The sequence below is a fragment of the Aphidius gifuensis genome, linkage group LG1, assembly GCF_014905175.1.
Source record: "Aphidius gifuensis isolate YNYX2018 linkage group LG1, ASM1490517v1, whole genome shotgun sequence".
NCBI classification, from domain to species: domain Eukaryota; kingdom Metazoa; phylum Arthropoda; class Insecta; order Hymenoptera; family Braconidae; genus Aphidius; species Aphidius gifuensis.
The window spans coordinates 3,132,164-3,156,644 of record NC_057788.1 but is presented as its reverse complement, the minus strand read 5'-3'; the positions used below and the strand labels follow the sequence as shown (position 1 = coordinate 3,156,644).

The following is a 24,481-nucleotide window of genomic DNA, read 5'->3' as shown; positions in this document are numbered from 1 at the left end:
GAAAATAATATGATTCTTGTCATACATTTTGAATGACACCATTAATCGTACAACCATGACTAAGGTTATTGCAACAGGTAAATATAATCTCTCTGCATACATGTGATAAAAAAAAAAAAGAAATTTAAAATCGACAGTATTTTAGTTGGTTATATTTTTACACATGTATAATTTTATATTTCAAAGTGATAAGCTATTTAAAATTGAAAGTCTTTAGCATGATTTTCATTTTTCTCAATTAAATTATTATCAATAATTCTTGTAGTATTTTTTTAAAAATACATAAAATTAATATTAATTTTACTTTCATCAATAAAAAATATATTCCAAATTTTAGTTAAAGTTATTATCCTATCTCAAACTAATTAAGCATTTTAAAAACTAATGTAAAAAAGAAAAAAACATTTTTATAAATTTTTATTTGTCGCTAATTTCGACACAATGATAAATGAATAAAAATATTATCTCCCTCTCTTAATGATATCTGTGACACAAGTGTATAACCAGCTAGATGATTTTTTTTATATCAGTGAGTAGTTGTATCCCAACGTGATCAGTTGTTAAAAGTTATTAATTTAAAAAACAAAAAAAATCAAATCAACAAAACACTGTACTTTCTTGAATTTTTCAAAAATTAAAAATACAGTTAATTATTTTTATAAGAAAATATTTCATTATGAATATTCAAAAAGTAATAATAATATTGTAAAAATTATATATATATTTTTATTATAATTTATTTTAATGATATAATATTTTTAAATAGTTATTTTTTTTTTATCAACACATGTGCAGGCTTAACAGAAAAGACAAAAAAAAACATCTGGAATTTATTTCAAAAAAAAATTTTAAATTATAATTTAATTACGTATAGAAAATTGTTATTTTTATATAATTTTTTTTCAAATTTTTCTACAAGAATATTTGTATGGCTTTTGTTTAATAGTGACCTTCAGTTATAACCATTCTTGGTATCTTCAATGCATGTATTCTGTACCTTTTTTAACTTTTTTTTTTTTTTTTTTTTAAAAACACGATAAAACCGCACAACAATCTAATTGTTTATTTATTTTTATTTATAATTTTTTCTCAGTTATATACCTTCACGCGATACAAAATTTTATATCAAGATATTGCAAAATATTACCTAATAATTTATGCATAAATATGCACGATAATTATTGCAAAAATTTTTAACAATAATTATTCATTTAAATTTTAAAACTATACAGTAGAAAATTGTAATTGTATGAATTTTACTGATGAAGTTTATGAAAAATTAAACAATGGTAAACCACAATGACTCGAAAAAAATTTATTCATAAAGAATAAAAAAAAATAATAATTATACTTACAATGTTGCGAATGTGGTTTTATAAAATGAAAAAAAAAAAAAAACTAATTAATTTACAATACTTATTTAAATGATTGTATGTATAATTTTTGTGTATTAAATTATTTTTTTTTTTTTAGTGGTTTAAATTTAATTATATTTAATATAATTTTTGTCTTTCGTATAGCTCATTTTAATTTCATAAAAATCATTTATTTTACAGAAAGGAGAACCAAATATTGCATTTATCAATGATGAAGGATTATGTAGAATTGATTTACCCGACTTTAATTCAAGAAATCTTCAAATAGTATATAAATTTTCATAAATTTTTTATTTAATTAATTTAACTTTATATTTTTTTTCTAAATTAAATTTGCTTTAGGATGAAGCTGAAATACATGATGAACATGATGATGAAAAAAAACAAAAAATTAAACAACCGGTGAGTGAAAAAATAAATAAAATAATAATAAACAATTATTGTAATGTCTTTTCATAATAATATTTTAATAATTGAATGAATAAATGAATAATTTAGTTGTCTGAAAATAATGAACGACAAACTTGGAGCAACGAATGGGAATTTTTAATGTCATGTATTGCCATGTCGATTGGACTTGGAAATGTGTGGTACGAATATATTTTAAAAAACATTAAAAACCGAATACACATATACTCAAGTAGATAAATAAAAAATAAATGTTATTTAATTTTTTAGGCGTTTTCCATTTACAGCATATGAAAATGGAGGTGGTGCATTTTTAATACCTTATATTATTGTATTATTTCTTGTTGGTAAACCATTTTATTATCTTGAAATGATACTTGGACAATTTACAAGTAAATCATCAGTTAAAATATGGTCATCTGTACCTGGTTTTCGTGGTGTTGGATGGGCACAAATGTTTTCAATGATTGCTGTTGGTACATATTATTGTTCACTTATGTCAATAACACTTGTTTATTTATTTAATAGTTTTAAAAAAAAATTACCATGGTCATTATGTTTAAATGAATGGAAAAATAATTGTCTTAATTCTGATAATAATTTAAATAATTTAACAATTAATTATTCAAATAATTCAGAATTAATTAAAAGTTCAGCTGAATTATATTTTAGGCAAGTAAATTTTTTTATTTCATATTTATATTCAAGCAATAATAATATTAAATTTATTTACAGAAAAACTGTATTAAAAGAAAAAGATAATATTAATGATGGAATTGGTTGGCCAGATTTACAATTAACATTTTGTTTATTATTTGCATGGTTATGTATATTTTGTGTACTTGCAAAAGGTGTACAAAGTTCTGGTAAAGCAGCATATTTTTTAGCAATATTTCCATACATTATCATGATTGCGCTATTAATACGTGCTGTAACACTTGATGGTGCTATTAATGGTATAATATTTTTTATAAAACCAAATTGGAATAAATTATTTGATCCAAATGTATGGTATGCTGCTGTAACACAATGTTTTTTTTCATTATCTGTTTGTTTTGGTGGTGTTATAATGTACTCATCATACAATGAATTTAATCACAATATTTACAGGTAAAATAATATCCTTTTTTTTCATATTGCTTGAATGATTTTTGTGTCGATACTGTCGATAAATATTTCTTATTTAATAGAGATGTTATGGTTGTTACAACATTGGATACATTTACAAGTATGATGGCAGGTTTTACAATATTTGGTATACTTGGTAATCTTGCACATGAACTTGGAAGTGATGATATATCAACTGTTGTACGTGGTGGTACCGGTCTTGCATTTATTTCATATCCAGATGCAATTGCTAAATTTACTGTTTTACCTCAAGTAAAAAAATTTAATATAATAATCAAAATATAGAAATATTTATATTGAAAAAATTAATTGTTTATTTCAGTTATTTTCAGTTCTTTTTTTTTTGATGCTATATATACTTGGAATTGGTAGTGCAATTGCACTTGCTGGTGGAATTATTGCAATTATATGTGATCAATTTCCAAAATGGAAATATTGGCATGTTGTTCTTGGTACTTGTTTATTTGGATTTGGAGTTGGAACTGTTTATTGCACACCGGTTAATAAATAATATATATTATTATTTTAAAAAATACAAATAATATATAGATTAAATTGTGTATATTTTATTTTTCAGGGTGGTCAATTTATTTTGGCATTAGTTGATTATTTTGCTGGTTCATTTATTGTATTTTGTTTGGCATTGCTGGAAATAACTGGAATATTTTGGATTTATGGATTAGAAAATTTTATTGATGATATTGAATTTATGATGAAAAAACGACCATCAATTTATTGGCGATTATGTTGGGCTATTGCAACACCACTTTTACTTGGAATTATATTAATTTATACAATTATTACACTTACACCACTTACATACAGTGGTATTTATTATCCTGATTCTGCATATGGTAATTTTTTAATTTTTCTTGATTTTTTTTAAATAATAATATTATAAATTAATTTGATATATATTTTTAATTAGCTGTTGGATGGATGCTTCTGTCATTTGGAATACTTCAAATACCCTTTTGGCTAATTTATACATTTTTATCAAATAAGAATCAAATAAATTTACTTGAGGTAATAATAAATATATGTATATCTTAATTATTTATTTATTTTAAAAAATTAATTAAATAAAATACTGTTATAATTTTTTCGTTTTTTTTCGCAGACAATTTATTCTGCATTTCGACCAAGTGATGAATGGGGTCCAAGAAATCCATCTCGTTATGCTGCATGGAAACAATTTAAAGAAGCATGCAAAAAAAAACGTGAATCACGAACAAGTACAAAATTAATTCAATTTATTTACGTACTTTTTGGTAATGAAGATAAACTCGTATAAAAATATAATCTAATCATTCTAATCCAAAAATTACCTAAAATAATAAACGTCTGGATATAATGATGACAAAAAAAAGATAGCGATCAGTGTGGATCACCGTTATGCAAGAGAAAAAAAAAATGATAAATTTAATTTTATAGCGGTATTATGAGCTCAATAGTAATAATTTTTTTTAAAAAAAAGGGAAAATTTTTCGATTCGAAATGACAAAGCTATACATTTATTTTTTATTAACATTGTATTCTTCAATTGCTATTTTTTTTTTTTTCTCTCAAACTCAATGCATTTATAATTCAATAATTTTTTTTTTATATACATTCTGCACAATTTATTTAAATAAAAATTATTTTTAAAATAAATAAAATTTTAATTTTTGTCATTTATAATTATCCAACATATTTTTATCAATTTCTGACAACGAAATAAAATATTATTTACTGTTTTTTTTTTTTTACATTAATTTAATCATGTTTTTAAGTGTCATAAAATTAATGTAAAAAAATAAATAAATGTTTTGTTTAAACAGTAATTACAATACTCAAAGTATATACAATTTATTTTATACAATTTGCAACAAAAAAAAAAAAGTTAATCCTCTTGTATATTTTTTTAGTAAGATAATTTTTTTATCGCTCCAATATCTTGACATGATGTTGTAAAATTTTTTAATAATCCATTAAACTCGACAAGAGCCGAGCAAGTTACTTATTCTTCATTAAAGCTGCTTATCAATAATTTCAACAGCTTGTAAATAATAAAAAAATGATAAATACCAATAAAATACTTGATAATTTAAATTCCCTATTAATAAATATTAAAAACATGTTTTATTTATAATTTAGTTTCTTTTAAAAATAGAACATTTTCCTTTTGTTTTTTTTTTTTCATTAATAAATAATAGAGCAAAAAAAAAAGTATTCTATAAATTTAAATAAAAAATAATGATAACATTTTTAAAATATATATTTTCTTTAACAAAAAAAAAAAAAAAAACTATACTATTAATACATTTCTTTGATCTATAATTTAATAATTTATTTATTAAATTTACGACATTTTAATTCCATTGATAAAAATGCACGCATATTAGGATCTTGTATTTTATTCATAATAATTTTTTGTACATCATCATTGCTATTTTTTAATTTTTCACTTAATTTATCAGCATATTCAATCCAAACACAATTTGTACATCCAGACATACAACAAGTTGTTGGTTCCTCCAATAAATCTGTCTCTGAATCAATGTCAGTCACCTTGACAAGTGGTCTTTTTGACTTAACATTATTATCATTATCATTGATATTGTTGTTATTATTATTTTCATTACAATATTTTCTAATTAACATTATTATTGTTTTTATATTATTTTTATTTTCAAGTAATAATGTCAAATTTTTTGAAACACAAATTAAAGTATTCATACTTTTATCCTAAATAAATAAATAAATTTATTATTAGATAATGTCAAAGAGAAAAAAAAAATAACAGTTTTGTAATTTTTTTTTTATATAATTAACTTCACTTTAATTTGACACTTCAATATCACATGTTTACAAAAAATAATTGTGCAATTATACTTGTCAACAAATCTTGAGATAAATACACTTTTGATGAATATTAATTTTAATAAAATAGTAATACAACAATCATTGTTGTTGTTGTATTGTTTTTTTTTTTTTATTTATATTTGTTACTTCATTTTTAGATCAGGGTTTTATTTATTTTTTTAGTTGACTAATGGCTCCATCTGCATCAGCTGTTTTTGAACTTTAAACGAACCTAACATAACCTTAGAAAATAATCAATCTAAAAAGAGAGAGAGTCAGAGAGAAAGAGAGAGAATATTTTTCTTCATTTTGCATTGTTGTAACTTGTATTTTGTAAACTTGTGATCAATTAACACGTGATAATAATGGGACGAAAAATACCTGGTGCAAAACACAGGACAATTAAATATCCAGATCAACAACGTGCTACAAAATGGAATGAGTAAGTTTTATTTTTTTAAATGAATAATAATGCATATAGGATATTAAATATCAATAATAATATCAACGTGTTAATAAAAATTTTTAGGTTAAAGGATATAGTTGATGCTCCACCATCAAATGTTGATGAACAGCTGATACCAAAAAGTTTAGAGCGTGTTATACAATTAAAAAATGATGTTAAAAGTGGTAAAATTGGTGGTAAAAAACGTAAAAATAAAAAAATAAAAAGTAATTTAATAACACTTGGTTCACAAAATAATATTAAATTAGATCCAAATTCAAAACCTGATAAAGCAGTACCAGTATTTAATCAACGACCAGATGAAACAACACGTGTATTTTGGAATCGTGTTAATAAAGAAACTCATCATTTTATTAATGAAACAAAATTTGAAGATAAATTTGGTGTATTAATAAAACGTAATAACGAAACTGGTGAAATTGAAGGTGTTGAAAAACCTCCTAAGGATGAAATTGATGAATTATTAAAATTAAAAAAAAAACATGCTAATATTGGTAAAAAAAAAAAAAAAAAAAATATACTAGAACCAAAATTAACAAAATCACAAAAAAAAAAAGTTAGATTAAATTCTAAAAAAGAAAAAAAATTACAAGATAATATTGATGAATTTAAAAATTATAAAGATGATATTAAATTTGGTGAAATTGCACATGCACCACCTGATATTAAAGTTCGTCCAAAAAAAACAGAAAATATGACAACAAAGGTAACGTATTAATTTTGTTTTTATTTAAATTTAAAAACAATAAGGCCAATAATTAAAATAATTTTTTTTTTTAATTAATATTTTAGCCATCAAAAAAAGGTTTACTTTTACATTCAATGCTTGATAAGAAAATTGAGGCGGATAAATCACATGCAGTTAAAACAAATGTGACAATTGATAAAACTGGAAAAAGAAAAAATTTACCATCAGCTGAAAGAAGAATATTAGAAAAACAACAAAGTGATATTATTGCTGCTTATAAACAGATAAAATCTCAAAGATCATCAATGACATAATAATTATTTATTAATTACAAGTTAAATTATACAAATAAAATTTTTTTTCAACAACATTTATGATATATTTTATAATATTTATCCAGTTGTCCAAACAAATGGCTCCAGTCGTTCATCAATTGGTAATAAATTATTAAGTGTCTCCAAACTTTCAAGTGTTTGATTCAATTGATTATGACATTTTGTTAATTGTTTACTTAATTCATTAATTTTATTTAAACTATCAAAAAATTTATTAAATTTTTTTTGTTTTTCAATAGCTTTTGTTAATAGCTTATTAACTTCAGCATGAATATTAACACAAAGTAAATTTTGTTCATTGGCAATCATTTGTGCATTTGTATTTAAATGATGTTGATATCTTGCACAAAGATTATACAAACCAATTGGATCAAGTCTCTCTAATATTTCTGGATCACGTACACCAGGTGGTAAATTAAGTGTACCACGCATTATTGGTAAAAACATTGGTATATTTTGTAGCTTAATTAAATCTGGATCTTTATTTGTATCAATATCAGATAATGCTGGTTTAACAACAATAATATTGTGTGTTGTTTTACCACTTGTTATTATTGGTTTTCTTGATGTTAAATTCTGTTTTTTTTTTGTTAATTCAGATGTTGTTGCAATACTTTTACCACGTAATAATTGTTTATTTATTATTTTTGGTGAATCACCAATTGGTTGATTAACTGTATATGATATATATGGTAAATCAGAATCAGAACATACACTTGGTCCTGGACTTGTTGATCTTGGTGGTGTATCATTTGGTATACTTTCACGATTTGGTACACTTTTACCACGACGAAGTTGACCAGTTCTTGATGTATTTTGATTATTTGAATTTTGAGAACTTTGTTCTGATCCCATTTTTATTATTTTTTATTTAATCTCAATTATTTATATTTATTTATATTTTTTTTTTCGTTTTTTGATGAACTCTTCTAGCTTTTATTTTACAGTGTATTAAAATATTGATTTTTTTTTGACATCTTTAATTAACTAACACAAAAATAATTATTATTTAATACTTGTGATTTTAACATTATTTTTTGATTATTTTTTATTTTCAATTATTATGCATTTTTTAACATTAATTTATTCATTTTATTGATATAACTTAGCTGATTATTTAGTGTTAAAATTGCTACAAATATTTTTATTTACAAGTTATAATTAGCCTGAATATTATTACATATTGTAGATCTACAACTGTTTTGACACTTTGACAGTTTTGACACTTGCAGGTTGTGGGGATGCTGGACACTTGATAGTTGATAATAAACAATAATAACATAACTTTATGGCAGTTTACACCAATTTTTTTTATTTAACATAGCGATCTAAATATCAGAGATGGCAGTTTTCGTCTTTTCTCATCTTTACATGTATTTTGAAAATTCACTCTACAAATATTTTCATCTTCCACTAGTATTATTCAATAATAAATTAATATAATTTGTACGTATTTATATATTTATTAATTATTAATTATTAATACATATGTATATTTTTTTTTCTGGTGTGTATTTATTTTACCGACAATCATGTCTTTTCAATGACACTGCAAGATGACACTGCAACCTCGAAATTTCGAAACAGTAAAATCACGTTTTTTGAAAATTCGGAACTTTGATTGACTTTTTACACAGTAATAATATTTATTTCATCAATTATACAAAAATTAAAAAAAAAATATATATCTTATACAAATTTTTAATTAAAAAATTATTGATTTTAATTATATTTCAGATTTGTCTTTTATATTTAAATACTTATGAAAATATTAATCAATTAATTTTTATAATTAATTATCTATATTATATTTTTAGAAAAACTGATATTTCATAAATTAAAAATTAAAGATGAACTGAATTGCAGATATAATTTATTTTAAATTAATCATATCGTAATTGCTTCAAATATATTTCATTAGCCATTAAAATATTATGTTTTACAGATCGAAATTCGATGAAATCAAACTAATTTCAGTTTGTCAAAAATAGAATAAAACTTTGTCTTTTCACAAATAATATTTTTTTTTTTTTATTTTTGAATTTATAAATTCAAAAAATAAATGAACATTGTATATCTTGTTCATCGCTGTTCTTTCAAGTTTTGATTTATGATAAAAATCTATGTTAACATACATTGACGCTCGTTTAAGAAGCTTTAAATTTGAATTGCTATATTATAAGTATGTCTTCATATGAGAATCACATGTTTCATTGCAACTTACATCTTTGAAAGAGCATACAAATTGAAAAGAAATGATAAAAGCAAAAAAAAAATGATACGTTCTACTTTGAGAATATCAGAATAGAAAAAAACTTGATTAAAATAATTTTAAAAGTAAATTAAAAATGAATAATTTTTAAATTTCTTTATTATTGTACTTATTAAATAAATAAATTCATAAAATATAATGTTTTTGATACAATTGATTTATTGATTGAAAAAAAACAGTAACAATAGAATTTTAAAAATAAAGAAAAATATAGCTAAAATTTGTCGGTGATGTGTTGAAAAATGTATTAAACAAAAAAAAAAAATAAAGAAAAAAAGCTACTTGGTATTCAAACGTAACTTAGCAAACAATAAAATTTTATTTAATGTCACTTGCAAATACCTTGATTGTGTTAAAGTGTTATTTACTCAGCATAGCACATGTATGCGTATATAATATAGATCGAATAGTCAATTCATCTTGGTATTCCAATTATTATCAGAAAATTTAATGTTTATTTTTCACTATATTTGTCATTATTATTGATGAAAATCAATGTTTTATTTCCATATATTTCATGGCTTAAAGTTATTTTCATTCTCATCTACTTACTCCAAATTACTTTTTCTTATTATTGAATTGAATCATTTAAAATTGTGTAAAAAACAATAAAAAAATTTCAGTATAGTATATTTTCAATTGATTATTGAATTTTTTATTGACTCATATTTTAATGAGTTTTTAATTAATTATTTAATTATTTAATGACGATGAAATAGTATTTATTTTTCTGGTAAATAGTCACATTAAAATTTTTGAATTTAATTTATGTGAAAAAAAGCACATATTTAATTATTGAAAAATAATTTTAATAAAAACAATGATTTTGATAATGAGTTTTTGGTTACACAAATACAATACATGATATATATTTATATTGAAAAAAATCTATATACAAATAAATAAATAAAATTATAACAATAAATATACAAAATTGAATTTGAAACTCTGATAAAATTATTCAAGTGTGTAAAGAATTTATTTATTTTTCAGTATATTTTTTTCAAATGTAGATCAAAGGGCATGCTGCTAGATCGACACATTGACAACGTCATACGACATATAAATAATATTATTTTATTGACAGAATATTTTTTTAATTTTTGCGGAGAGAAAAATATATTATGTTTTACTAAAAAAAAAAAAAAGTATTTACTATGTTCCATGGTACTGGTAGAAGTTTTGGGAACAACAGTACAATTTATAATGTAGATAAATTTTGCTATGTTTGATACTTTTACAAAACATAGTACATTTTATATTTTATTTAGTAAAAATCACAATGTTCCTTATAGTAAAAATAACTGCGCTTTTTAGTGCAGTACTATATATATATATATAGTTACATACATATATATGTTACATTGCAAATTTTACTTTATGTTTCACTAAACAGTTGAGTTCTCTTTCTCAGCAATAATGAAAAAAAAAAAATACATTTTATTATTATTTTATTTTAATTATTATTCATCAATAATTTGGACAATTTTATAATTTCTTTTGCTACATAGCGAGTCAATCACTTTTATTTTAAACTTTTTCTGTTAGTAAAATAAAGATTTATGTTTTTGAATTATGTACAAAGGTTACATTGTCTTACATTTTTATTGTATATAATATCCAAAAAATTATGATTGATTTTACCTTGTATTCATGTCACTATGTTGTCTAAATTCTATCATTCAAATTTTTATTAAAACAGTCAAATAAAAAAATCAATAGAGATAATAATTTTATTGAAGTAATGAATATCTAGAAATACAAATAACTTTTATCAGACATAATAATAATAATAATTTTAACAAGAAGAAAATATAAGGGTTAATTGAATATCCATGATAGGAAAAGTGGGGTAGCTTATATTTATAAAAAAAAATAAATTTGGGAGAGATTGCCATCAGTCTTTTTCCAAACGTTGATCTAGTTGATACTAATTAAAAAAATTAATAAGTTTTGCTTTGACTAATAAGTAATTTTTCACTAAATTGTTCAATATGGAACAACTACCAATTTCGGTAAATTTTTTATTTTAATTTTATTATATATTTACTTTGAATAATTTGTATCTTTATAAAAAAATAAAATATATTAATTAATTATTTTAGACATGGACACAGAAAATAGAAACAGTTGCAAGTTATTGTAGTTTAGCAACAGTAGTTTTTATAATCATGGCAATGACTTTTGTTTTTTGTCAAACAAATCTCCGTAATGAACATAGTATACGTCTTCACATGAATACGTGTATGTCATTTATGATGAGATCTACAATGATTATCTTGACAAACAATCTTGAACTTGAAGTACCTGGTTATGATGAATATTATTATCCAAATAATGACAAAGTAATAAAAATAAATATATAATTAATAGACAAATTGAAAAATAAAAACAACCTTGTTAAATTTAAATGACTTTTTTTTTTTTTATCTTTTCGTAGAGCTGGACTGACAAAGCAGTGATATGTCTTTGGCATTATTCAATTATTGCAAATTACACATGGATCGTAACAGAAGGATTTTATCTTCAAAAAATCATTAAATTTCCATTTCACAGAGAAACATCGAGTATAAAATGTTACGTATTTTTGGGCTGGACAATACCGGCAATTATCATTGGCAGTTCCATCATTTTCAGCATATCACATTTCAATGATATTCTTTGTTGGGCAAATAACGATACATTGTGCTTGAAAATTATTCATTCATCAATTATAGTGTTTTTTGGGGTATTTTTTATCATTTTTTATAAAATTATTTTTATCTTTATTATGATAATAAAATTGAGTAATGTCTTATTTAATGAAATTTATTGCAGATTAGCTTGTTTTTATTCATCAGCACTCTGAGACTTTTGTATATTAAAAAGAAAAATTCTTGTCATCTACAGCACAGAAAAATGAAATATTGGTGAGTAAAAAATTGACTAATTATAAAATATAATTTCATTTTTAAATAATTAATTTAATTATATTTGTCATTAAAAATTAACAGGAAATTGGCTAAATTCAGTTTAATCTTATTTGTACTTTTTGGTATCCACCAAATTATTTTTATGGTTATTGTTTTATACAGTGATGACCATTCCATACCAATTTTGCATATTATTGAACAATTGATTACCTCATGTCAAGTAAATAAATTTTTTGATTTAATAAAATTATTATTAATATTGCTACTATAATAATATATTTTAATTATAATTGTTTATTAAATATTTGAGGGGATAGTTGTGGCACTATATTTTCTACTCAATGATAAAGTTCGAGCTGAAATTAAAAAAGCCTGCCAAACAAGACGGTCACGTGAGCATATTAACTCTATGCATCTCCCAAATCGTAATTTTGTGGAGCCACAACAACCAAACAGTCATAGTATTATGATATCAACTGTTTAAATAAATTAATTGATTTTTTATCTTTGTTAAAAATATGCATGTTTTTTTTTCTTTTGTATAATTTAATTATTTTTTAACAACCCAATGACTATTAAAATATTAAATATTCAAGTATTATTTTATTAAATTTATATACCTATATTAATATTTTATAAAATTTTAATCAAGAATTAAAGGAATGGAATTGTGTTGACTGTTGATATTTAATTAAGGGCTATTAAATATATCATTGGCCAACATATGTAGACAAAATATATTCAAATTAAATTGAAAATAAATATAAATTAAATAATAAATATCAATTAAATTCAGTTTTGGACGTATAAAGTTTAAATTTTTCAAACATTGACCAATAAAAAAAAGAAAAAAACATACAGTGCCATCTATCATTTTTATTTTCTGAATTACCGACACATTGTGGGACACGAATTTGCCTATGTGGGACTCAAACTAATCTATGTGTCCAACTATTACGTACGTTTGAATTTTTGAATTTTGAATTTTTGAATTTTATTTGTGTTGTTCTTTTATTTTAATGTGTCCGATTACAACGTGTCAATTTATTATGTGTCTAATTTATTTTTTTCGTATTTTTATGTGTCTAATATCAATTAATATGTGTCTATTATGTTTTTTATAAATTATTTTGTGTCTAATTATCAGTGTAATATTTTTGTGTGTCTTATAAAATAATTAAAACATTGTATGTCCGATTAATACGTGTGAATTTAATTTGTTTCTTTTTAAATTGTGTCTAACTAATTTGTGTCTTTTTTATTCGTGTAAATTTTATGTGTCCTACTAGCCTGTGTCAATTTTCAATGTGTTGATCTAGCAGCATGCCGATCAAAATACTTGAAAAATATTTAACCAATAAATATTATATAAAAATAGAAAAGTTTAAATATATAATATGATAATAATAATATTTAAAAAAAAAAATTAAAAAAAATCTACAATAATATTTATTTAAAATCTAAAAAAATTTATAAATTTTTCAATCCAAGTATTTTTTTTTATCAAATAATTATTTTTAATATATTTTTATTTTATTTATTTTATTTATTCTTTACCTGTCATAGATATTCACGTGGGTTAAAATTAAATTGGGTGGGGTGGATAGTAGAGGGGTCGTAGATGCGTGTAACAAACATGATTTCAAACGAGAATGCACAGAGTAGACCGACAACAAGACGATCAGTGAGCGACGAGCTCTTACTGTTGTCGGCTGATAAATACTGTTCGTGAAAGACACCAATTTAAAACCACGTGCTCGAATTTTTTTCCTCTTAATATTATCAAAAGTATCAACACCATATATCATCACTCCATTAACAACAAATAAATACATTAAATTAATTTTGCAACGATATAAAAATTAAACAAAAAAAAATAATTAATAAGTATATATTTAATTAAAATTATTAATTAAAATATATAGATATATTTTTTAAAAATTTAATTACAACATATAATTACATGTAAGTATTTTAAAACATAAAAATTATTATTTTTAAATTACTAATTAACCAATTATTCATGTAAAATTTCAATCATTTTTAAATTGTAATTTTAATTTGTTCAAGTTTTTATTTATATAAACGTGATCCACACAGTTTTCAATTATATTTTAATATTATACAAAATTTATTATTGTAACTTAAAAATATATTACAATTTTACATCATATATATTTATTTTTTAATATGTTTATTAATGTAATTACATAAATTACTAGTTTTTAGCTTAAAATTTTTAATTGCCTTTATCAAAATTTAATTGGAAAATTGATATTGCATCTCATCATATTCAACTCTTTAAAATATATTTTTTTATTTATTTTGTTTATAATATTATTATTATTTATTCATTGTATTTTTTTAATTATTTGGATTATTCGTGACTGTGACAAACAAGTTTTCTTTTGTGACTCTTATTTCATTATCATATAGAGATTGGTTGATGAACTTGTTATCAAACCGGAGTAAAAATTTGTTTATTTTTCATTAATTAAAATATCCACAGGTATTTATTAATATGCAAAATATTAATATAATATATAGAGTATAATAACTGTAAATATATCAACAACTTAACGGCCTTTTATCCGGTCACTGTTTGTCGTGTCTCGTTGCATATTCTATATATAAATTCCTGACAAATAATGTTTCTATTTTATAACACGCACTGCATTAATTTCATTTGTATTATGATTATGAATTTTATGTGCAACACGTTGTTAATTTGTGTATATATATTTTTAAAATATTTTTATTTTTCTCAATAGCTCACTCACCAATGGAATATTTTTTTTAACCAAATTTACTTTTCTTATCACTGGTTTATTTTTATATTTTATTTATTATCATTTAGAGTCAATATTTTTTTTTTAATAATAAAAAAAAATCATGATAATTTTATCTGTCAGTGATAATATTTAAAACCAAGAGTATTAGATAATAAAAAAAAAAATTAAATTAAAGTATATTATTATTTTAGATTTTTTTTTACGGAAAGAATAAAAAATTATTTGTGTTTTAAATATTAATCATTTCAGTGGTTTTTAAAATCACTGGTTTGTATCAATTGTGTAATTTTAGAATGAAGAAAAATGATAAAAAAAAAAAAAAGACATTCCATAATAAATCCGAGTTGAATATCCCAGAGAATAACACTTTGCGGTTTTAACGAAAAACACAAAACTTTTTCTCAGTTATTTTACAAAGTTTTTTTTTATTTATATCGATCGTATTTGCGTTAAAAAAAAAAATAAAAATCTCTTATTTCATTTGCGTGTAAATTACTCTGTAAAAAAATAAAAATATGCAAAATTATTATTTAATAATAGATAATTAAATTAATAATACAATTACATGTTTTTTTATCAGAATAATAAAAAAATTTTATTTGAAAAAAAAAAAAAATTAATTAAATTAAGTGATTTATCAGTTGCTTTATTTTTTTATTTCAAATCAGCTATGTAATGAAGTTAATATAATTCAATTTTATTGTTTATTAGATATGTTGTATGAATAATAAACAAGAGAAAAATAAAAAAAAAACAATAAATTAAAAAAATAAACTAATACTCGATTAAACATATGCACAATATAGAGATTATTAAAAAAAGTGGATAATAAAATCACCTGTACAACGTGTTCCACTCATGATAAATTAGTTACGGTTACCGTAAAATTATACGTCAATCGATGTTGTAAATTTTTTTTTTTTTTCGCTGAAATATAACTTGTATATCGAGAAATAATAATATATTAATCATAATAAAAATATTAAATAGGTATGAAATAAAAAAATAAAAAATAAAAAATTACAATTCATTGATTAAAAAAATTATTGATGCGTTTTTAATAAAAGTACAATTTAAAGGCAAATAATCATATGTTATTTTTAATTAGTTTATTTATCCATTGAATGAAATAACAAATATTTTGTTTAATTAATATTTCTGTATTATTGAGATTAATACTTGAATGAACATTTGAAATTTTTAATATGATTTTACATGAAAAGTTTAATAATTATTTCGCTTGAAAAAAATATAAAATGACAAATAAATAAATTGATCTATTAATTTTTCAGTAAAAAAAATATATTAAAAATTTTTTTATTTATTTAATTAATATATTTAATGAATATTTTAATTTTGCTATTTTTTTTTCTTAAACTGTATATATACGATAATTTATTATTATATTTTTAAGATATTAATAAATGTAAAAAAAAAAAGGTGTATATTTATTTGACCGTGAGGGATATTAATATAGAACTTGAAATAATCTTGTAACGTTATAAATAAAAAAAGCAAAAGTAAATAAATACATATTTTTGAAAATAGTAAGGTAACTTGCAACTACCTTGCGTTTTGAAATTTCATGGTAACTGGCTATTATCCAAATAATTTATCATTTCATCACTGTATAAATTTTATAACACTCAAATAACATATTAATTTATAATTATTATTCAATTGTGTGAATATAAATATAATTCAAAAAAAAAAAAAAAAAATTACTTATTACTTATTTTATTATTTATAGAAAAAAATTTATTTTTTAAAACATTTTAAAATAACGCATAGGTATATAATATTTTATTATTTTACTATCTGTATTTTTTTTTTTCTTGTCTTTTTTATATTTTCACTTGATGGCATTTTTTAATGTTACTATTTTTTAGTGTTTTTTTTTTTTTTTCAACTTGCATAAACTCAAAATCTCAAATGGTCGTATAAAACGATAAAATATCGTCGCGACTTTGTCATTGACCGTCTACAAAGTTCTCAAACGTTTATTTCTTCTCCATTCGTTGCAAAAATGTCTCGATGTTTACATCGAAAGATAATAATAAAAATAAAACAATTTTTTTTGCTCGATATTGTATTTTTAATACTTGACAATTCATCTTTAGTTCAATGAAAATATATTCAATCTTTATGAAATTTATTGTCACAGAAAATATAAAAAACACAATAATAAATATAAAATGATCAATATAATTTTGAATGAATTCGATTGACTTATTTATTCATCGATTCAATAGTATTTAATCTATACAGAAAATTAAAATGATAAATTTAAATATTCATGAATCAATGAAAAATATATAAATAGACTGTTACTGATTTTTAATTAAAATTTATGTATAAATAATTTAATTAATTTATTATTTAACAAATTGTTTTTTTTATTTTTGGTTTAATCCACTCAGTTTTATTGATATTTATTTAAATTATATTAAAATTAATTTTTTTGTTCTCTTCGATTAATAAATATTTTAACAAATTTTATTATTTAATTACAGATTTTGGAATGAATACAATACTAACAAAGTGTGAAATTTAATAGTGTGCTAAAAGCATAATTAACACAGCTATTTAAAAAATCATGTAGTTATTTTTTTAAATTATTCAATATGACGATGGATTATGGACAGTCATGGATTTATAATAAATATTTCAATAACATAAAAGTGAGTATAAATAATATAATAATAATAATTAATATTGTGATAAATTTTAGCATAATATTATATTTTTTTTATTTTAAATGTGAACAAGCTTTACAAAAATTATTGGAGATATATTTTTTTTTGCTCTGGTTCATTATATGATTTTAAAAATCTCGAGAACATTATACTGAATGGCTTTTTTTTTCTAAATTCTTATTATATTTTATTGACTTTTCATCGGTAATCCAGGCAATTATGCCTGTAGAAAAAAAAAGAAACTAAAAATGAAAGGGAGTTTATATTGAAGAAATCGTCAGATGAATGATCAGTACTTTTCGCTAATTTCATCTTCAACCAAGCGAAGAAAAATTAACTTGAAAACCAAGATCAAAACGTATTCGCTCCAATTGCTCTAAATTTTATTTAAAATATCTCTTAATACTTAAAAATAATTGAATTTATATCTCGATTTATTTAAACTCTTATAGATCGATCCAAGTGGAAAAAATATGTATAAAATATATATGGAATATATATAGAATATGTATGGATTTGGACGTAGATTTTCCATATATATTCCATATATATTTTATATATATTTGATAAGTATTTACGTTTATACATAGAAATGACTATTGCTAGTCAAATAAACAAACTTTTTAATTATTCAACTGCGTTAACATTTATAAAAAATTAATTCATTAGTATAAATCAATATTTATAATCAAAAATTAAGTTAAAATTTATAATTTAAATGATACATAAAATTATATCAAAAATATACAAAATATATAAATATATAAAATATATATATATATAAAAATATATAAATGTAAATATATATAGAATATATATGAAATATATATGAATATATATAAAATATATATAAAATATTATGAAAATCTACGATTAAATATTTTATATATATTCCTATATAGATCAATTTCGCGTAATAATTAATTGGTTAAATTTTTTTGAAAACTCGAATTACCTTTAACATGAATAGTAGGTCAAATTATGTACTAAAGATAAGAATTTTTACATTAAAAAATAATGAACATCTTCATCGGTAACTGATATATTTTTAAACATAAAAAATTACAATTGTAATTATTGTTTTATGATTTGTAATATTATTCGAAATATTTTGTCACATATTAATTGACTCATCACCAGGAAATTCTCTTCCGTTTACATAACATTATAATTTAAAACTGTATATACCTTGGAAATAAGTTTGCATTAATTACAGCTCCACTGTCAGAATGAGAAAAAAATAAATAAATAAATGAAAGTCTTTAGTTACGATTTCTTCAAGTGTAAAAAAAATTACCAAGACAGTTTTTTTTTTTTTTTTATTAATATTCTTCCCACATATTTATGACAGTAGATACAATATACAAAAGAATATTTATTTGACTCATTAAGAATGAGTGTCACATGTATAAATATATATTTTTTTATTCAAACAATATTTAAAAAAAATAATTTAAAAATTATTTTAGTCCATTAGATATATATTCTTCTCATTCAATTATGTTTCTTTGATTTTTTATTGTTTTTGCAATTCATGGTCAAGACAATTATTATTACATAATTTCTCGTTGCACGTGGCTGTAAATAATTCCTTATATTACGTTGCATGGAAAAATAAATATATAATTCAAGTAGGCATTTTAAGTATCGTTTAACATATTTTCATATTGAACATTACATCTGTGATTGATTAAAAAAAAAGAAACTAATGCTGTCATAAAATTTAAAAATTAAATTTAAAATAAGATTGTTTGCTGGTCTATCATATTTCATTTTTTAATACTTTTTTAATGTTCGTATATAATTTAAATTAATAATCATATCAAATTCGAATTGAAAAATTTATATTGAGTTGAGAAATAAAAAAAAATTTTAACTTGCTAAGATATTCACAGTATGATGAAAAATATATATATATTTTTTATTCATTCTCACAGATTTACCATCTTTATTCTTACAATGATTTTTCACAAAAGATTATTATCATTTGTTATCTATAAACAATGTCATGTATATCCTCCAAGAGAAAAAAAAATGTTTTTATATATACAATTATAAAAACATATTTTTTTGAAGGGAAATAATATTTCGAAAATCAAAATAAAACATAATTCATGATATTTTCATGTTGGTATTATTTTACGATGAGTTATATTTTTTTATTTATTTTTAACGTTGATATTATATTGTTGAAAGCATGTCAATATAAAAATTTCCTTTGAAAGTTGATGGAAAAGCTGGTATCTTTTCCTCATCCATGTCATAATATATATTTGTTTTTATTTTTTACATATTTTAATACATTAATTTGTATAGACGTATTATATGTTCATCAAAAACATATTTTTATCGTCAAGTTGTCAAACTTGAAAGGAAAAATTTCAAAATTAAAAATAATATTACATTTATATCTACTAAGTATTTTATAATCATAGCATTAAAATTTTTATTTTTATAACAACCCCTGAAAATATTCACATAATAATGATGAAAGCTTTAATTAGTTATTAATTTGTTTGTATTTTTTCATGTTTTTAATTTGTTTGGGATAATAAAAATACATTGAGTGACGTCAAACAGTCATTAGTATCACAATATTTTATTTCAATTACATTTTTTCGTTAATGTAAAAGAATAAATTAATAATTGATAAATTAAAAATAGCATATGTCAATTTAATCAATAGTATAATTTTCTTTTACAAATACTAGATATGTAGAACAAAAAAAAATATGAAAAAATAATTTTTTTCATTAAAGTTCCATTAGGTCAATACAATGTATATTTTATTTCAACGACGATAAATTTTCTGAAAATAAAATTTCAATTTGTAATTAAATTCTATGCTCTTCATAATATGAATTTTTTTTTAATTTTTATAAATACTCATGTCAAATTAAAAATATATATCAATTCAATTTAAATTTTTAATATATTGTAATGTCAAATTGAAAAGAACAATTTGGATATTTTTATTCCTGCCAATCTAACTCAATCAATTTTGATTAAATTATCATTAAACTAAAGTTTTTGGTCTTTAATATTTTTTTGGACATTATTATATAAAAAAGATATTCTTTTTTTACTATTCTATCAATGACAAAATCTAATTTGTAATTATGTAAATTGAAAATTTGATGTATTAAATCATTGATATTTTATTTGAACAAACCACATCTATTTGAGGTTTAAAAATAATATTAATGCTGCATTAAAAGCTTTCACTTTTTGTTTCCGAGAAAAATATTCATTGAACAATAAAAAATAAAATGGTTCGATTATTATTGATTTTTTTTCAATTAAAACTTTTCCTTTTTTTAATAAATATTTTATCACAAATAATTTTTAATTGTTTTTAACTTAATAATAAATAAATAAATAAACTTATATACTAAACAAGTGAGTGAAATTCAATACAGATATTTTCCCTTTTTTTTTTTTATTGTTTATCGATTATTTTTTCGCTCTGATTATTATTAAAACTTTTATTTTTTTCATTTAAAAATGACAATTATATGGGTAATTTCAATTTAATATTTATCTATTTTCTTTTATTATTATTATGTTAAATTTTAAATGTAATCGTATTGTCTGAAGAAAATTTGTGAAAACGATAAAGAGGCGCAACAAGAATTTCTGGCACTTGGTACGTTATTTCTTAAAATAAATTTACGTTTACGAAATGAGACTGTGTAGATGGCATCGTTTAATTTTTGAAATATATATATGTTTCACCTTGTTATCTCTTTATTTATTTTTATTTTTTTATTAACTCTTTAGGGTTCAAGCTCATTCCAATAATAGTTTTTTTTTTTTTTAAATTTAGCTAGTAATTATTAAATCGATTTAAATTTTAGATACTACTCAATACAAATTACCAAATTTTGTATTATTTATTTTATACAATATTAACTCAAAAAAAACATAAATAATATTCGTTTTTATATTATTTTTTTTAGTTCTTCAATATTTGTGCGAAAAAAAAAAAATAATAACTTAAGCTGCTTGAGATAAATAAAAGTTTTAATTTAATATTCATGACTGTTGTTTTGTAATAATTCTGTCGGCTAACTTTGTCATCATTGCCTTGAATAATATTAGATACTGTAAAAATAAAAACGTAAATAATATTTATTGTTATGATCTTGTATAAGTCTTTTATTTATCTATTTTATTATCGTTTTTTTATGCAAAAAATTATATAAATATTTTAGACTTGTAGGTTTATTTTCAATGTCTATTATTTAACACAAAATTATTAATTTTTAATACAACTAATTTATTGATAAATATATGTTTTTATTCATTACAAAAATTTGAGTTGTCTACATGATTTATTTTTTTTTTTCATAACTGAAAAATAAAATCAAGGTTGATATATTTTTTATAAATAAAAAAATATATTAGATAATTTTTCATTTGTTTTTATAATCACTCGGATAGAAATAATAATTTAAAGAATTTAATGATAAATTTTTCAGTCATAATAATTAAGTAAATAATTTTTTTTTGTAATTTATAAAATTCGTCATGAAATGTCATGAAATTCACAATTGAATTTACAATCTATTGATGAAACCATAACAAAAGATTAAAAAACAATTGGAACTTAAAGATTTATTTATTTTAATCATTTATTTTTCTGTAATGGAAATAACTTTATTGGAAATTTGTCCTCTTGGAATTTTACGTTATGTAATATTCTTTGTCTTGAAAATTATCTTTTTGCATCTCTCTACTTTTAGAGATGAATTAAATTTTCTCAAGTATTACATAAAAATTTACATCAATAAATTGATCATATTTTTATGTTATTAATAATATTTCATGTGATTATATATTCATATAACTACAAAATTCAATTTTCAAATATTTTATTATATTATTTTAAAATTGAAACAATGAAAAAAATTAAAATCAACTAAAATGTTTTTGATAAACATATTCATATTATTCTCACGTTATTGACAAATTTTTTTTTTCATAGAATCAATTTCAAAATTAACTCGTGTGAAAATAAATTTTATAAAAACAATTATTGTTACATTTCTTTTGTTCTATAAACAGCTGAGCAATTATATAAATTTGCTTACATAATTAATTATTTTCAATGTTCAAATAATAAATATAAATATCATTTAAAATATATTCAATATAAAAAATAAAATTACATAAAAAATTCTATTTATTTTCTAGCACTATACAGCAGTATTTAATTTGTTTAAAAAATAATTGATAAGTATACAAAAAAAAAAAAAAAACTTATAAATAATTCAATATAAAAAATAGCATTGAATGTGTATTATTATTTTTAAATAAAGCTCCTACTGTTTTTCTATATATTTATTTATTTATTTATTTACGTTTTTAAATAATTTAATTTACAAAAAAAAAAATTACACGATAACAGTATCATCGCACTGACAATAAATATGAATAATGTAAGTTTGTATTGAGAAAAAAATAATGAAAAATAAAAAAATAATAATGAATCAAGGTATTTATAATATCACGCTATAACTTGTTGATGTATATATATATACTTTGGCATACAATAAGAATGAGAAAACGACCTTAGTATATAGTTAACAACTGCATGACGACAAGTGCGATAACTGGATACTTTTGCAATGTGATATCAACATGTTTCAGACCATTAATGTACATTTATTTGACTTTATTATATCATACTATATCTGCATATACATTATACATACCACCCCCTTTTTTACTTGTAAAGCTATATAGATTATTCAATGAGATACTCCCTTGACCCACCCTGTCACGTTTTAGGTTTATTATTATATTCTATCTCTCTTCCTTTTATGCTAAATTACTATATTCTTTTGTCAACTTATCATTTTTATATGACACTCACGTTGATCATTAAAATAAACTCTATTGAATAAAATTTTTGCTCAAAAGAATTATTTTAATTTATATTTTTTTACACGTTAATTTTCAATTTTTAAAATAAATATTTTTTATGATTTATTGTTTCAGAAAATATTGGAAATATAAAATGGCCATTATGATTGAATTAAGCAGTTATTAAATAAGTAAAATTTAATATTTTTTGGGAATAAAAAAAATATAAAAAAAACAACTCTGGAGAGTGTAGAATGTTTATCATTAAATTTGAAATTAATAAACGAAGATTTAAACCACCGGATATTAAAAGATAATAACAATGAAATAATAAATAAAGTGCCAAATAAAAATATTAAAAAATTATATAAAAGTCTCTATAATAATGATAATTATGGGACCAATGATGATGATACAATACACAATAAAAATGTGGATTATGTACAGTACAATAAGAATAAAAAAATAATAAATAACACAAAGAAAAATGAATGTTATTCAACATCCTCAACAATTGATACTACAAATAATAACAAAGATAAATTTAAATCATCAGTTAAATGTAGTAATTCATTTTTAAAAAAATTATTAAAAACATCAAAAGATAATATAACAATTGGTTGTGATAAAATTGTTAATAATATTAGTCCAAATTTATTGAGAAAAAAATTATTAACAAATAATCAAGAAAAACCA

The 24,481-nt window shown here is 20.8% G+C and overlaps 4 protein-coding genes across 4 annotated transcripts; 2 read left to right on the top strand and 2 right to left on the bottom strand.

The window, feature by feature from the left end:
• Positions 1-657: 657 nt before the first annotated feature.
• On the top strand, positions 658-4,206 carry LOC122860958 (sodium-dependent nutrient amino acid transporter 1-like). Its single transcript, XM_044165053.1, has 11 exons — positions 658-691; positions 1,557-1,643; positions 1,719-1,778; positions 1,875-1,966; positions 2,055-2,456; positions 2,520-2,894; positions 2,975-3,164; positions 3,235-3,411; positions 3,490-3,766; positions 3,841-3,938; positions 4,033-4,206. The coding sequence occupies exons 1-11, from the start codon at positions 677-679 to the stop codon at positions 4,204-4,206; spliced, it is 1,947 nt and encodes a 648-aa protein (XP_044020988.1). The 5' UTR covers positions 658-676.
• Positions 4,207-5,185: 979 nt separating this feature from the next.
• Positions 5,186-5,892, bottom strand: LOC122860957 (putative uncharacterized protein DDB_G0272456). Its single transcript, XM_044165051.1, has one exon. It carries the CDS (start codon positions 5,628-5,630, stop codon positions 5,241-5,243), a length of 390 nt encoding a protein of 129 aa, XP_044020986.1. The 5' UTR covers positions 5,631-5,892; the 3' UTR covers positions 5,186-5,240.
• Positions 5,893-5,986: 94 nt separating this feature from the next.
• Positions 5,987-7,224, top strand: LOC122860955 (coiled-coil domain-containing protein 137). The gene is made up of 3 exons (XM_044165049.1): positions 5,987-6,198; positions 6,286-6,928; positions 7,015-7,224. Exons 1-3 carry the CDS (start codon positions 6,122-6,124, stop codon positions 7,222-7,224), a joined length of 930 nt encoding a protein of 309 aa, XP_044020984.1. The 5' UTR covers positions 5,987-6,121.
• LOC122860956 (BLOC-1-related complex subunit 5) lies at positions 7,217-8,158 on the bottom strand. The gene has a single exon (XM_044165050.1). The coding sequence runs from the start codon at positions 8,098-8,100 to the stop codon at positions 7,303-7,305; it is 798 nt and encodes a 265-aa protein (XP_044020985.1). The 5' UTR covers positions 8,101-8,158; the 3' UTR covers positions 7,217-7,302.
• Positions 8,159-24,481: the final 16,323 nt, after the last annotated feature.